This window comes from Pteropus alecto, unplaced genomic scaffold (genome assembly GCF_000325575.1).
Source record: "Pteropus alecto unplaced genomic scaffold, ASM32557v1 scaffold25, whole genome shotgun sequence".
NCBI lineage: Eukaryota > Metazoa > Chordata > Mammalia > Chiroptera > Pteropodidae > Pteropus > Pteropus alecto.
Genome location: NW_006441955.1, coordinates 31,015,913 through 31,033,322, shown reverse-complemented (window position 1 = coordinate 31,033,322; position 17,410 = coordinate 31,015,913). Strand labels below are relative to the sequence as shown.

Here is a 17,410-nt window from a genome sequence, read left to right as displayed (position 1 = left end):
AACGCATTGTAAAATTGCTCAGACTTGGAATGCATATAAAATTTTATTGGTGGGTGACAGCAAAGACATTGTGGATTATTTGCTAAAATCAGTTTAATGACTGCTGACTACTATGCCACATTCTGTGCTGGACCCTGAGGTGTTGTAGAGGATCAGATTTAGAATAGTCCACAGTTTAGTGGGGTTTAAGACATAAAAACAAGTGGGGAGAGGTGGCCACATTTGCGAACATAAGGCCAATTTGAGCCATATGAATAATATTTTGTTGTTTTTCTTTTACTATTTAAAACATATGTTTTATTTCATATTATTAGAGAGGAAATCACAGAGTAAAAAGATTATTCAGAAATGCCGATTGTAATCTAATCTACAATATATATCGTCATTTGTAATTCATATTTTTTCATTTCTAATGATGGATTCTGGTTATTGCTTTTACTGTGTACATATAATCTTTGTGTTAAATATTTCCTAAGAATTGTTTACTGGCTTCACTGTTCACATGAAGCCATTAACTTGGCAGGTTCACTTACCATCTGTGAGGAGACAGCAGAGAAATTTTTGTTCAGTTACTTTAAAAATATCTTTAAAGTGGTCAGAAAGAAGAAAAATGTGGCCCTTTTGAAAACTGGCTTGATTAGAGGAAGTTTTGTGAGCAAAATCAAGTAAATTGTGGCAAAGAGCTGTTTAAGAATTTTTAGAATTTAATGAAATCGTTGATTCTTTTTATATGAGACAGGAGCTTCAGAGAAGTTTTTGAAGAGGCAAAAGTAAAATGGATTCTGATTGATGGAAAGTTATTATGAAACTAAAACTAAATACACTGTTTCTTATTTTCTGGGCCTTACCCCCACAGCATTCCCACCCCACCCCCATTTTGAGCCAAGAGGAAGAAGCAAGCTCTGTTTATAGACTTTGAAAAGTTGAGTAGCAATTACAGAAAATGGCTCTTAGGGCTGAGAAGTACAAACATGTAAAAATAAAGCCTGGCTCTGGTGATGCCATAAAGCATGTAGGCAGTTTACTTAATTCATCTATATCTCTTTCTCCCTCACCTCAATCTCAACTGTAAGTATAACATTGAGGAAATTCTGACTTGCAAATGTTATTGAAAAATATCTCCAGTTCCAGAGGAAATTCTACCGAAAACATCAGTTATGCTATTGGAGTTTGATTTATCTGGAATAAAGAACTTTAAACTTCCTGAAATACATAATCGGGATGTTAGCTAATAAAATGTATCGAATAAAACAAAAAATAAAAGTTAATCTTTTTCCAACAACGTTTCTTTGCATAAGAGGGTAAGTTTGGAGGAAGTAGGAGCTGTGCTTCACTTGCTTTGCATGGCACTCTGTACAACTGCCTGGTGAGCAGCACAAAGGGAGTGGTTTTGTTTGTTCTCTTCGTGACTGTAAGGTTAGGATCTAGAACTGTACTTCATACGTGGTAAAAACTTAATAAATATTTATTGACTAATCTTTTAATGAAGATAATTCTTAGATAATCTAGGTTAATTACTATCTACATTGCTACATATTTACATTTACATTCTGAAAACTTTGTTTTAAAAAATAATTCCATAAAACCTATCAATTTTCAATTCAGCATACCCATTTTTATTGAATATAAAGACTATGAGACAAAATTATTCTGTGCTTCATTTAGAACAAAAAAGGGTATGTATCTTACAATATTGTATGTGCTCTTATAAGTTATTGCATTTAATCCTAAACATATTTTTTAGCTTCCCAATTATACATGATCAGGTTGGTTTAACAAAGAAATTATAATAATATTATTTTCATTGGATATATATAATTGGCACCAAGTAAAATGTAAAAAAAAAAAAAAGTCATCAAAATTTAGGAAAATTTTAGCAATGATTTTGTTTTTTTCCTTATGAAAACATTTTCTATTTCCATTTAGCCGTGTAATCTCTTGACATAACCTAGGTTTCATGGTTATGCTTTGAATATTCAAGTTTAAAGCAAATGCTCTAAAATATACATTTTTAGAAATTTATTTACCTGTAGTATGTGATAATTCCTTCAGGTTTTCGACTGCAGATGAACCTAAGGCAATGGAATGAATGGTTGAACCACTGCTGAGTACAGTGGTTAAGCAATTGCCAATGTGCTAATCATTTCCACTGATCGCTAATATCATCACAGAGCCATAGGCTTTTCCATTCAGTTTTTCGACCACCTGAACATAGAGTATCAGTTGTTTAGAAGGAAATGTAATTAAAATTGTCTTACTGAGCAGAAAAATTCATTCTCTTTCCAAATTCCTCACCAGTTAGGCATATACCTCTTTGAGGTACTCTATGGCTCCCTGTACTTCGTGCTCTTTCTCATTCAGTCTGCAGCTCACCCCATCACAGCACTTGTCATCCTACATACTACTGCCGATTTGCTTGTGGACAGGGACTCTTTCTGATCCAATTGCCAGGATATGCTCTTAGTTTAGAATACTGGCCATTGTAGAGAATATGAGGGAACAATATTGTCTGAGACCTGGCTTCTGAGATCCAGCAATGAACAACAAGGGGTCCTAGAACAGTAGTTCTCAACTGTGAATATACATAAGAATCAGACGGGGAGCTTTAAAAATGTTATGACCAGGCCACATCGCAGATCAACACTCTCTGGGGTTGAGACCCAGGCACTAGGATTTTTAAATTCCCAAGTGATTCCAATGGGTAGCTCAGGTTGGGAAATACTTATCTCTAGGCAGCAACAATTTTAATTGATGCGTTTTGCTTGCTACCAGATGTTTGACTCATGACTGCATCCCGAATGAACTCTATCATTTCTGAAACATACCTCTGGCCTTAATTGAGTCTCTTACGTGTGAGGCCTAGTATGACTGTAGGCAGGAGACAGATATGCTGATTTTGACTAGAAAACCGAAGAGTAACCATAGCCACAGCTGGGAATTGACAAGGTCAGAGTCAGAAGGTGTCCAGATGATGATGAAGTTCCCCAGCTTAGGCCACTGTTTTCATTCATTTACTCATTCCTTCAACAAGCAATTATTAAGCAACTATTACATGTCAGGTACTTGGTAAGGCACATGCAATACAATAGTAAACAAAACATGGTTCCTTACCTTAAAGATAATCCATCATTACTCTCCTGTAGTTGAGGCTGTTATGAGCACACTGTAACAGATTGCCCCTAATTGGGAGCAACTCAGATAAAAAATGAGAGAAAGAAAAGTGATGGTGATCTGAGACTTGAGTTGCTCTACTGTACCTCAAATCCTTTCTTAAGCCCTGAGCAGATGCTAGTTTCTGCTTCAGCTGACACAGTGGCAGGCAGATATGAAACTAGTAACTTTTAGGCATCATCATTGTTAAGTTGATGTAGCTGGGCTCTGACCTCTCCTTGCTGTCGAAACTAGCAATGCCCACAAAGGTATGAATTTCAGCAATCTGCATCAAGTAAAATTCTGCTGCTTGTTACAGTCAAAGAAGTCTGTCCGCCTATGTCCCAAAAAGGGAAAAAGAAAAGTAACAACATTTGGTTAGTAGACAGAAGTATGACTAAGTAACCTAATAAGCAAATATCTCTGCCAATTCTTTAGAGATGTTGAATTGTAATTTTTTGAGTTGTAGAGAATGATACAATGAAAGAATATTGCTCAATTAACTGTAAGCTCAAAAATGAATGATTTTCTGGGAGGAAAAAATGGTTTGGAGTTCTGTTCCCAATAAGTTGTTCATAATTACCACTCTTTGAAAATACATATTCCCACTATTTCTCTTCAACTCGAAATTCAAATATCTGTAGAATATCTGTACTTGAGATTATATTTGTAGCTGCTTCTTTTAAAATTTAGTCTGGGTAGAGAAAACTGCAAAAACCCTTATGGTAGAGAGTAGCAGTCAGAAGTATCTATCTTGGCACTATCCTCTGTTATAATGGTCATCTTAGGCTGGGCACTTTATCTGTAAGTGGGGCCATAATATCATTTTTACTTATTAAAGTAGAATTGCTGTGAGGATCAATTGAGATATGTGTATGACAGTACAGTTAGACCTTGAAGTATTAACCACATATAAAGTAATATGAGTGACCAAGTTTGGGCAAGTGATGCTACTGATTAATTCACTAGGGTTGCTTGTTTTGAAGGCAGTGGACAACAAGCTGAGCTACCACCAGTCCAGTGATATCTGTAGTCTCTATCTACAACCCAGATATCTCCCTTAATATTTTGTATTTTGCACTGCTTAGGGAGTATCACCAGTTTAATGTCCCACAGGTATCCTAAACTCTCTACGCTTTGAATTCATTGCCTTCTTTCCCAAATATTATTTCTCTTACATATTTGAGAAGTAAGTTGGTAGAGTGGATAAAACAAGGACTTTCAGTCTTGCCTTCAAGTTTTGCTAATTAGAACTACTTATCTTTTTTAGCTTCAGTTTTCTATCTACAAAATGGAAACATAGTAAGCACTTAGTAAGTAGTTGCTATCAACCGTCATCAAGTCATTATTCTCAATCATGGCCTTTATTCCCACCTAGTTAAGCCAGAAACCTGGAACTCTTTCATTACTCCTCTGTTACCAGCCTCCATATTCCTGAACAGGTCCTAGCAATTCAATGTCTTCAATTTCTCTCAAATTCATACCATCTCTCCATTTTATCTATCACTTCCTTACAGCCACCCAATGTTAGTTAGAACCATGCCAGTTGATGCACTTTCCCTAAACAAATCCTTCTAATTTTGCCTCTCAGTCACTGCACATACTCTTCCCTACCCTGGAATATCTTCCCTTTACTTTCCTCATTTCACCCAACCTAGCAAGTATGTTCTTATCCTTCAAGATTCAAGTCCAAGTTCACCCTTTCTTCTATAGCACTAGATGCGGCCCCACACCTCTGTTGGACTTCAATATACTGTATTGTATTTATTTGCACATGAGTGTTATGTCTCCTTTATTAGACTGTGAACATTTCAAAGCAGAGACTCTATTCTGTCATTTCTGTATCCCCTAAGCCAGCACAGTATGGGTACCTGATAAATAAATGAATTGCCATGATGGCTCAATGACGTATTGTCAGGAAAAGGGAGGGAAGTTTACTTTGCCATGAGTTTGTGACTTTAGGCTTATTTCTCTTCTGCTTCTTTCAGGTCTTCACTCAAGTACAACTATCTTTCCCTTTCACTCAATCTGTTCTTGCTCAATTGAGGCAGATAGCTAACATAAATTACCCTGAGACCATATTTGAGAAGATTATACCATAGTTAACTGCAAGTAGGCAAGATTACAAAATTACCCAAAAGCTGAATGTATTTTAATATTTTAGAGATAAACTAAAAATAGCAAAATTTCCAAGACTACTGATCCAAAGAATGCAAAAGAATAAACTGTCTTTTATGACAAATACTATAATAAAATAGCTACCACTTATGAACCCGAAACTTGATATTCATTATCTCATTTTTTCCCTTCAACAACCTTATGAAATACATAGTGGTATACTAGTAAATGTTTAAATACTGGCTTCTGGTGTGTGTGTGTGTGTGTGTGTGTGTGTGTGTGTGTGTGTGTGTGTGTGAGAGAGAGAGAGAGAGAGAGAGAGAGAGAGAGAGAGAGAGAGAAATACTTTGATTTGTTGCAGTTAACAATTTCTGTGGCGTAAATACTCCCACTGAGTCAGGTTTCAAACTGTCAATGTGATGTAAATTCAGTTGGAGAGAGATGCAGACCCATACAGACACAATGGACCAGGAATAACCTCAAGAGCATAGATCAGGGACCAGCAGACATTTTCAGTAAAGGGCTAGATAGTAAATATCTTAGGTTTGGTGGGCAATATGTTCTCTGTTGCAACTACTAACTCCGCTATACTAGTACTAAAGTGGCCATAAATAATATGTAATAATATGAGTATCTAATAAAACTTTATTATGGACATTGAAATTTGAATTTTATATAATTTTCAAGTGTAATTAAGTATTATTTTATTTTTTTCTAAACCATTTAAAAAGTAAACCCATCCTTAGCTTGTAAGCTATGCCAAAACAGGTAGGGGGCCAAACTTGGCCCATGGCTGTAATTTATTGATTCCAGGCATAGATAATAAAAAATAGTAGAAAAATAATTAGGAAATAATTTTTGAAGATTTTTACATTTGTTTTAATATATTTTATTTAGTTATAAGTCTATATGGTATAATGGCCATGTTTAACAACTGGCTTGCAAATTTCCTAAAAATTTAACAGTTGACTCTCACGAGCCAGTATGATCTGGTTCTGCCACAACACTGAAGGTAGGCATTATTTTCTCTATTTTACAGATGAGAAAACTAAGTTTCAGAGAGGTTATTTTGCTCTTGATTATACAAGACAGTAAGTGAATGAGCCAGAATGTAAAGCATATCTGTCTGAGCTCATAGACTAAGCCTTTAACCATTATCTGAGAGTTCTGGAGTTTTTGAGGGTGGGTTTCTGGAAGGCTGCTAGATTACTAAATGGGATATGATTTTCTGCCTGCAATAATATGAGAAATATACACATACTGGATATGCACACTTGCTGCAAATTCATAGTTTCTTACTTTGACCAGAGATCTTTACCAGTGAGTAGAATGTGGCCAGGTAAAAGCCTTTTGTTACATGTTTGAATTTTGTAAAAAAACTTGTTTGTTGGAAAATGTTGTGATTGGTAACAAAAGAGAAGATTAGAAATTATCTGTAGATTTCGTTTATCTGCATTATCTCAATTTCTGAGGCATACTCTGAATTTCTTCCTTCTATCTCCAAGAAAAAACGATGTCCATGGCTATTCCAAACCTTTGGCCTCCCCTTCCTTTGCTCTTACCCTCTGAAAGTAAAAAGAATTGAAAACTTATAGAAAAAAAATGATGAGTATTTTAAAACCATTTTGATTCAAAATGTTACCTCTGCCATCTTGCTGGGCACATCCAGCACTAAACACCACTTTTTTGCCAGCCTGTATAAGGGAGAATGTGGGAGAAGGTGGAAGGTCAGCCCTATTTATGGGAAAGCTGTTATTGAAGTCAGCAGAGTCTGAGATCACATTCCATATACTTCTGAGTCTGCACATTTAGTTCTGTAGGTTTGAAGCTTCTTGGTTGTGGGTGCTTGCATTACAGAATTCAACCACCTAGAAAAAGAACAAAGCCTACTTGATAATAAAGGCTCTCCCTTCATACTAGACATACTTCTCATTCTCAAGCAACTAAAGGTAAAAGGAAAAGTGAGCTGAAACATGGGAAAGCAGTGGCACAACAATGTCTTTCTTTACTTCAAGAATGACATCAAATTTACACCTAATCTTTGGCACTCTTTACTTCAACACTGGCACCTTATGGTCATGAGATTAAGCTCTATTAAAGCTTATTTTCACTTGGATAACAGAGAGCAGACTCTATATAATCTTAGTCTTAAAAACAAACATAGAAACAAACACAAAAAAGACCCACAAAACGATCTTCAATTTTCCTTAGCATGATATTTTGTTAAAGAAAATACCCCAAGAGATGTTATTTTGGTCAGCCTATTTCTTGAAATCATATTTAATGACCACTGCACCTTTATTAATCAGTCAACATATATTGATCTAGTTCAAATATTGATCTCTCTAAGAACAGGATAAGGAGAAAACCAACTTAAATCTACTTCCTGATCTTTCTCTCCATTTGGAAATGTAGATATAACTGATTTAATAAAACTAAACCTATGTCAACACCCCTTTTAAAGGTATACTTTGCATTGTGAAGTAATGTGTTACCATCTATTTACAGTGGCTATGTTCCTACAAAACATATATATATAGAGGGAGATGCTTCCTGCTAATGGAAACATGGGTTCTTAGAGCTAGAAGAGTCCCTTAGTCTCATCTCTAATTTCGTAGAAGAGGAAGCTGAAGCTTCAAAAGGTTAATAATTGATTAAGGGGAGTTAATAATTGCTTAGTAGGATGGGAGCGCAGGAGTAGAACCTGTTTTTTTTTGTTTTTGTTATTTGTTTTTAATTCCTTTCTCAATGTTTCATGACTGTGGTTGAGGAATTGTAAAGCTTAACCGACTGGATTTAATGAGCAGGTCTTTCAAAGGGTCACAAAGACAGCACCTACTTACAAACAATGTGAATGAAATACATGGAATTAGATTGACTTCAGACATTAAAGCTATAAATTTAAAACATAATGAATCAGGTCTAGATATATGAAAAATTGCTTCAAAGTTACAAAATGACTCCTACCCTTGACTAAAACTAGACTGAAGAAAAATTATCTAAAGAAAGAATGTGTCAATCCAAGAGGCATTGGTCAACCCTGGAAGCAGAAAACTTCACAGAGGCATGTGCTCACAGTGCTCCAAGCTCTGTGGAGAAGAGGTGGCTCACAGACTTGGCCTTTAGGTTTTTGTAGAGATAGATAGATATATCTAGTCATGAAGGCTTATGCCGCTAAACCTCTGCATCACCTAAAAGTCCCGTCTTTCTGATCCCATGCTCTCAGAGCAGGCTTCTGGTGACAATTTGGCTGTTCTTCAGAGAAAAAATGAACTGGCCTGAGGACGCAAGTATTGGATGCTTATGACACAGTATTCTTTTTGTTCTGTATTTATAGTCTCTTGTTAATTAGTGTGGATGCTAACAAGGTTGAGTTTCTAAACCAGCAAAGCTAAGGGTTACTTGACTTCCCTTGGTAGCACCTGACTTTTCAAGTTCTAGACTATGCAAACAAGAGAAAAAGAATTAAAAAGTGAAATTAAAATAAGAATGGATTACTCTCAAATGAGAGAAATATCATCATGTGCTGTATCACTCTCATTAACCCAGTATATTTTCTTATGAAAGGATACAAGAACACAACAATTTATTTTGAGATCTATAGGGCTCCCCTTGTTAAATAATCCCTGGAAAGCAAATAATCCCTTTTCTAAAAGAATCTATTTTAAGTGATCATCTTCGGGTCCTCAGTTTTCTTTTTTTTTAATCTGTAAAATAAAAACTAGATGAACTCCAACGTCCCCCAAACTCTAAAACATAACGAATCTTATCTTTCTGTTTAAATACTTAAAACATATCAGTCTATCTTGGGAAGAGATGAAATCTTGTAGTAGTTTATCATTCCAAGGCAATACTTACAGAAGATAAACTTTGCATGAACATTATTGATGCAATTGCATTTTGGATGCTATTATATATAAATATGCATCCTTGGAAAAGCTTACTAATAAATACAATTTTCTTGGAGGCAAAGGCTTTTTTTTACACACAAACATGCTTGTGATATCAGATGACCACCTAAAAATAGAAAGAAAAATTGAGTCTATTTTAGATATACTTGTGTTTTTTTTCTTCACTAGCTCATATAATAATTAGTTGCAAAGATCGTAGCTTGTTAGACACACATAAAACATTTTTTAAAGAACTCTGTTAAGATTGTTCATCAATTTAGAAATGTACTCCACTTTATTTTAAAGAATTTGACCTTGATGAGGAGTTCTGTATTGCCAAGGGCTTTAACAACTAAACAGAGTTGACGTAAAAGTTACCAAGAAATCAACATGAACTTTTGGAGGTCCAAGGAAGAGCATGACTGGCAGTATCCTGAATCTCTGAGCACATTGCCCTTGAACATTAGAGGAAGTAGAGAATGAATATATAATGATGATATTTAAAATAATTCCTTTCTAAATAAATAATCTCAAATGCTGTCAATGGGAGTGAAAAACAATATAACCTTTAGGAGAGGAATCAGTCAATAGCTACCAAAATTACAGCTGAGGGTACCCTTTGACCCACTAATTCTTGGGAGCTATTCAGTAGATTTACAGATCTGCCTGTATACATGAGAAATGACTAGACAGATAGACAGAGAGACAGCCTTCTGTTTAGCTTCAATAGGCCTATAATTTCAGGATTTGGAGAAAAGGAAAGAATCACATTTAAGTATAATGTAGTGAATGTTTATGTCCCCCCTAAATGCCTATGTTGAAATCTTAATTCCCAAAATGATGGTATTAGGAGTTGGGGGCCTTTGGGAGGTGATTAGATCATGAGAGTGGAGCCCTCATAATGTGATTAGTGACCTTATAAAAGAGACTCCAGAGATCTCCTTTCTTCTTTCTGTCAGGTGAGGACACAGTGAGAAGATGACTGTTTATGTACCAGGAGATGGGCCCTCGCCAGACACTGAATCTGACAGTGCCTTCATCTTGGACTTCCAGCCTCCAGCACTGAGAAATTTCTGCTGTTTATAAGCAACCCAGTCTATGGTATTCTGTTAGAGCAGCTCAAATGGACTAAGACACCAAATAAGCAAAGAAACCTTTCCTATTCCTCAGTCTGTGTTATCCAAGCATGCCTGCTTTTTTCTTGTAAGTAATTCACTAATTCAGCCTTACAAGAAATGTTAAAGGGATTTCTTTAAGCTGAAAATAAATGGCACTAATTAATAAAAAGAAAATATACAAAAGTAAAAATATCACTGGTGAAAGTGCATGTATAGTTGATTAATCACTTATAAAGCTATTGTGCAGTTAAAAGGAAAAAATAGTAAAAATAAAACTACAATAATTAAGGGATACATAAAATAAAAAGTTGTAAAATGTGACATCGAAAACATAAAACATGGTGAAAAGCGTAAAAATGTAGTTTTAGAATGCATTCAAACTTAACTTACTACCAATTTAAAATAGACTGTTTTATAGATATATGCTGTTCTATGAGGGCCTAATGGTAACCACACACAAACACCAAAAACCTATAGTAGATACACAAAAGATAATGAGAAAGGAATGTAAGTATAATACCAAATAAAGTCATCAAAACACAGAGAAGAGAACATAAGAAGAAAAAATGAACAGAGAAACCACAAAACAGCCTGTAAAAAAATTAACAAAGTGGCAGTAAGTACATATCAATCAATAATTATTTAAATGTAAATAGACTAAATTCTCCAGTCAAAAGACATTGGGTGGATGAATGTATAAATAAACAAGACCTACTTATATGCTGCCTATAAGAAACTCACTTGAGATATAAGGAGACACACAGACTGAAAATGAAGGGATGGCAAAAGATGTTTCATGCAAATGGAAACCAAAAGAAAGCTGAGGTAGCTATACTCGTACATGACAAAAAGACTGTAAAACAAAGATTGTAATAAAAGACAAAGAAGGGCATTACATAATGATAAAGAGGTCAATCCAGCAAGAAGATGCAACATTTGTAAATATATATACACCCAACATAGGAGCACCAAAATATATAAAGAAAATACTAACATATCTAAAGGGAGAAATTGCCAGTGTGAAATAATAGGAGAGACTTTAACACTCCATTTACATCAATGGATGGATACCCAGACAGAAAATCAATAAGGAAACATCAATCTTAAAGGGCACTTAGATCAGATGAACTTAATAGATATAAACAGAACATTCTATTCAAAAGAAGCATCATACACATTCTTCTTCAAGTCCACATGGAACATTCTCCATGATAGGTCATGTTAAGCCACAAAACAAGTCTTAATAAATTCAAGAATATTGAAATCATATCAAGCATCTTTTTCAAACACAATGCTGTATAAATCTAGGAATCCATTACAAAAGAAAATTGTAAAAAACACAAACATATGGAAATTAAACAACATGCTACTGAAGAACCACTGTATTACTGAAAAACTCAAAAAAGAAATGAAAAAAATACCCAGAGGAGAATGGAAACAGGAATATAACATATAATAATCTCTGGGATGCAGCAAAAGTGTTTCTAAGAGGGAAGTTCACATCAATACAAACCTACTTCAAGAAACAAGAAAAATCTCATACAAACTTTCTAATCTTACACTTAAAAGAACTAGAAAAAGAACAAACAAAGCCCAAAGTTAGTAGAAAGAAGAGAATATTAAAGATCAGCTGGAAATAAATAAATAAAAACTAAAAAAAGGAAATATTAATGAAACATCTTGAAAGAGATAAATGAAATTAACAAACCTTGAGCTAAACTTACCAAAAAAAATAAAATAAGAAATGTAAGAGAAGTTACGAGGAATATCATAGAAATACAAAGGATCGAAAGAGACTATTATGAACAACTGTACTCCAACAAACTAGGCAACCTAGAAAAAAATGGATAAATTTCTAGAAACATACAATCTTCCAAGACTGAATCATGAAGAAATAGAAAATCTGAATAGAACATTTACTAAAAGGATATTGAATCAGTAAGCAAAACCCTCTGAACAAAGGAAAAATCTAGGACCAGACAGCTTAACCAAACATTCAAAGATTTAATACCGATCCTTCTCAAACTCTTCCAAAAAAATTGAAAAGGAGAAAATGCTTCCAAATTCATTTTATGAGGCTAGCATTACCCTGATAACAAAACCAGATAAGGACACTGCATATTCAAAAACAAAACAAAACAAAATAAAACAAAAAGAAATTACAGTCCATTATTCCTGATGAACATAGATCCAAAAATTCTTAACAAAATATTAGCAAACCAAATTTAACAATATATTTAAAGGACCATGCACCATGATCAAGTGGGATTTATTCCAGGGATGCAAAGATGGTTCAACATCCATAAATCAATGTTATATATCACAATAACAACATGAAGATAAAAATCATATGATCATCAGAATAAATGCAAAAAAAAAAAAAAAAGCATTGACAAAATTCAACATCCATTTATGACAAAAACTCTCAATTAAATGGGTATAGAGGAAACATACCTTAACATAATAAAGGCCATATACAAGAAGCTTGCACAGCTAATATCATACTCAGTGGTGAAAATTTTAAAGTTTTTCCTCTAAGATCAGAAACAAGACAAAGATGCTCAGTGTCACCATTTTATTCAATATAGTATTGGAAGAAGTCCTCACCAGAGCACTTAGGCAAGAAAAATAAGTCATCCAAATAGGAAATGAAGAAGTAAAATTATCACTATTTGTAAATGACATGACACTTTATATAGAAAACTGTGAAGTCTTTACCAAAAATAAAATTGTTAGCACTAATAAATGAATTCAGTAAAGCTGCAGGATATGAAATTACTCTACAAAAATTGGTTGCATTTCTACACACTAACAATGAACTATCAGAAAGAGAAATTAAGAAAACAATTCCATTTACATTAGCATCAAAAAGAATAACATGCCTAGGAATAAATTAGCCAAACAGGTTAAAGACCTGTATACTGAAAACTATAGGACACTGATGAAAGAAATTTAAAAAGATACAAATAAATGGAAAGCTATTTTGTGCTCACAGTTTGTAAGAATCAATATTGTTATAATGTCTATACTATTCAAAGTAATCTACAGATTCAATGCAATCCCTATCAAAAATCCAGCAGCATTTTTCACAGAACTAGAACAAACAATTCTAAAATTTACATGAAATAACTGAAGACTCTGAATAGCCAAAACAGTCTTGAGAAAAAAGAACAAAGCCTGAAGTATGCTTTCTAATATCTAACTACACTTAAAAGCTATAATAATCAAAACGGTATGGTATTGCTGTAAAAACAGACACATAGATCAATGGAACAGAATAGAGAGCCCAGAAAGTAATCCACACATATATGATCAATTAATATATGACAAAGGAGGCAAGAATATACAATAGAGAAAGGACAGTCTTTTCAATAATGATGCTGGGAAACTGGATAGCTACCTGCAAAAGAATTAAACTGAACCATTATCTTATACCACATAAAAAATGAACTCAAAATGGGTTAAAGACTTGAATGTAATCCCTGAAATTATAAAACTAGACAAAAACAGGTGGTAAGCTCCTTGCTATTGGTCTTAGCAGTGTTTTTTTTGTTTGTTTGTTTTTGTTATTTTCTTTTTGGATCTGACTCCAAAGGCAAGGGCAACAAAAGCAAAAATAAACAAATGGAACTATATCAAACAGAAAAGTTTCTGTATAGAGAAGAAAACCATCAACTAAACAAAAGGCAACCTACTGAATGGGATAATATATTTGCAAATCATGTATTCAATAAGTGGTTAATATCAAAAAAATATTAAAAACTCATACAACTGCATAACAAAAACAATCTAATTAAATACTGTGCAGAGGATCTGAATAAACATTTCCTCAAACATACAGATGGCCAACAGGCACTAAAGAGATGCTCAACATACTAATAAGCAGAGAAATGCAAATCAAAGCCATAATGAGATATCACTTCATATCTGTCAGAATGGTTATATAAAACTTTAAAGTTTTATATAATAAAATTTAGTCAGAACAAAATTTTTCCCAAATGTCAACAATATAAAAATCTGACATTATAAAACAGGATAAAATATAATAAAAATATTTGAATAAATTTTAAGAGCATTTACACATCCTTGAGAACTGTATTGTAAAATATTACAGCCTTTTGTGAACAACTTTCCGATGGTTATTTCATCAGTGCAAAACAATAGGATGTGTTTCTCATAGCCTTATCTTTTATTCCCATAACCAATAGATCAGCAAAACAATCATTCTATTGAAGTTATATTTTATCTTGTACCTTGACCATTCAATTAGTATTGCTAAAACAATATTTTAAGTCCAAACTAAATATTCATTCAAACAACCATCTATAGAACATAATTTTATATACAACATTGTTTCTTTTATTTTTAGGCAGAAAGATATTACATTGTCTCAGGACTTGCTCTTAGAAGTTAAGTATTTAAGTTTTCTTTTAAGCTGATTTTGGAACAATAGACCTAATATGATCCTGTAAATATATATACATGTATATATGTAATTATCGCTATATGTACTATGTATGTAATATGTGTGTGTGTGTGTGAGTGTGTGTGCGCGCGCGCGCGCCGCTGAATAGAGGAAGATATTTCTTTTATTTTTCATAATTCGGTATTGCTTGACTTTTTTTGCAACAAACATGAATTACTTTTATAGTAATTAACATTTATTTTTAGAAAGATAGAAATTCAAGCCAAGGGCTTACATAGTCTTCATATGGACAAAACCTAATTTTTTTCTGGAAATTTGTCCTGAAGCAAAAGGGAAATAGTGCTCTGCATGGGACGGGATACTTAGGCTGTTACATTCTACCTCAGAGACCATAGTAATGCACCTCTTACCTACTCTTCTGAACACTTCTTCCCCACCCCCACCCTTCCACTCCCACTTCCTACCTACATTAGACTATAGGTTCACAGGGTCAGGAATCACCATGCTTGTCCTTGAGTCCTCTGCAGTGCCTAGCATAGCATCTGTACATAAAGATTATTCACTACGTGTTTGTTTAATTGGCATTATGAAGTTAAAGAAGTTGGTATCCATCAGATATATGAACAGCCTTCAATAACTATTCTTTCCTTTAATCTTTCTGTTCAGTCATATTCTCATTTTTGCTTTACTTATCAAGTTCTTCATTAGGATCAGGAGTACTACCTGGTTTTGAGGTTGGTTATCTCTAATACTTCTTCATTCCTCGGATGGCCAAATTGGTTAACAAAATCTATATAGATAGCTAGAGACAACGAAGCTTAGTGCAGAGAACACGGTTTTGGGCACCAAATAGACATGGATTTAAATTGCAGCTCTGTAATTTACTAGCTGTTTGACTTGGGACAAAATTCTTAACTTTATTTGAGCCTCGATTTCCCAATTTGTGATAACAGCAACTAATTTTAGTGTGTGAGGGAATTAAAAAATACATGTAGAATGCCTGGCACTTAGTTGAAGCTTAAAAAACAGTAGCTCTCTTCTCAGTTTATCCCAGTTCCTCTATCTCTCCCATCTCCATACTGAAGCATTGTCAAATGCTATCATCTGGTCATAAATCAAATGCTTTTAAGAGTCTCTGCAAACTCTCCAGGTTACTGGGGCGCCTGTTGGATTACTATATCATTCCATTACTGAGAGAGTAACTTCAAAGGAGAGCTAAGAATTAAAACAGGCTTAGGAAATTTCATACCAATGACACAAATAAGAAAAAGAGAAATTGTACCCCATGTCCCAGTCCTTCTATTTGAGCTGTAGTTACAGATCTTGAGCCACCCCATTACTGAAGCCCTGAGCTATGTTCTCAATGCCTCTATTTCTGCTCCTACTGGTAGCTGCTGAGGCTCTTGTTCAGTGTAGCTTGAAACAGTTATTTGCCAAAATTATTTAACATTTGTATATAGCAGGCATATCAGTATGCGCCAGAGAGTATCATGAATGTTTAACTTGATCTACAGCTTATGAGAATCCTTTGAAGGTTGTCTTTTGCATGGAAAAGAAAAGGTAGCCACTCCATTCCTCCCCACTCACTGCCTTCCTTCTGATCAACATACTCCTCAGAAATAGTGTCCTGGACTGGGCATAATGTGAAATTCTACTAATTTATACTCTGGCAAGAGAAGACAGCCATATTTTTATAAGTGTGGAAGGCTTATGTTTCTGTCCGGACATGCATGTTTACTGTGCCTGACAGGATGGGAAATGAAGATAGTCATAATTGTGATTATTTTCTTTACAGCTCATACTCAGTAGATAAAACCAGTTTTTGGTCCTTAACCAAAAATTTCAGGAAGGATTTTGTAAGTTACAAAGGAAAAGAGTTCTTCGGAGAGGCTAACTGGGCAATGACATTTTGCTTATTTTTACTTCATAATTTATACTCATTTATTATATTTTCATATATTTTGTGAATAACAATCTTCCCAATAATATCATTAGTATATTAATATCAATGGTTTGTTTTGCTTAGTTCTCACTTTTAAAGATTGAACACAGTAAATCTTGTTTGTTCTTTTCCCTTGATTTAAGCTGCTTTAATGAAATTCTGACTTCTTACTTTTTCATATGATTCTTGTTTTACTTTGCTCTAATTATTAGCTTTCCATGTGGCAAGTGTTAAAATTTTTATATTTCTGAAAAACACTCTTCTCTTGGTAGCATTAAACAGGTAAAAAGAAGCTTCAGTTATCATTTCCTATAACCAAATAATAGAAAACCCTATTTTATCACTTGTAAATCTTTAATGATTTTTCTGGTTATACTTCAATAAAATAGTAATAAAAAAATAATGCAAATATTTTGAATGAACCATTTCTTTTAGAGACAGCATTAGACTTTGAGAAAAATTAGGAGCAAAATAAACTTCCAATGGTTATCTGGAAGATATATTAGGACACATTATGTGTCTGGGCTTGCCTACATAATTTTCCCAACTTTGTGAAAGTCTTTTAAGCTTTACCAAACAAATCCTTTCCATGGCACATCTGTAGGCATGTTCAAGACCACACCTTATGATGGTACTAATTTCACTAAAGCATTACCGAAAGAAGGCTTTTAAGTAATGGAACTATGATTCTCCTTTTCTATAAGGTGAAAATAATCAATTACTTTACAGAACATTCAGGTGAAAAGAAAGAATTTTTCTTTGGCAC

The 17,410-nt window shown here is 34.0% G+C and overlaps 1 protein-coding gene across 1 annotated transcript in view; it reads right to left on the bottom strand.

Moving 5' to 3' along the window:
* CLCA2 (chloride channel accessory 2) overlaps window positions 1–17,410 on the bottom strand; it is a 31,617-nt gene that overhangs the window by 13,542 nt on the left and 665 nt on the right. The window contains 11 exon segments of the mRNA XM_015595076.1: window positions 1,097–1,203; window positions 2,028–2,205; window positions 3,258–3,391; window positions 3,394–3,487; window positions 6,911–6,947; window positions 6,949–7,136; window positions 9,127–9,216; window positions 9,218–9,238; window positions 9,240–9,285; window positions 11,985–11,995; window positions 16,816–16,953. Of these exon segments, the coding sequence (XP_015450562.1) occupies window positions 1,097–1,203; window positions 2,028–2,205; window positions 3,258–3,391; window positions 3,394–3,487; window positions 6,911–6,947; window positions 6,949–7,136; window positions 9,127–9,216; window positions 9,218–9,238; window positions 9,240–9,285; window positions 11,985–11,995; window positions 16,816–16,953 (1,044 nt within the window).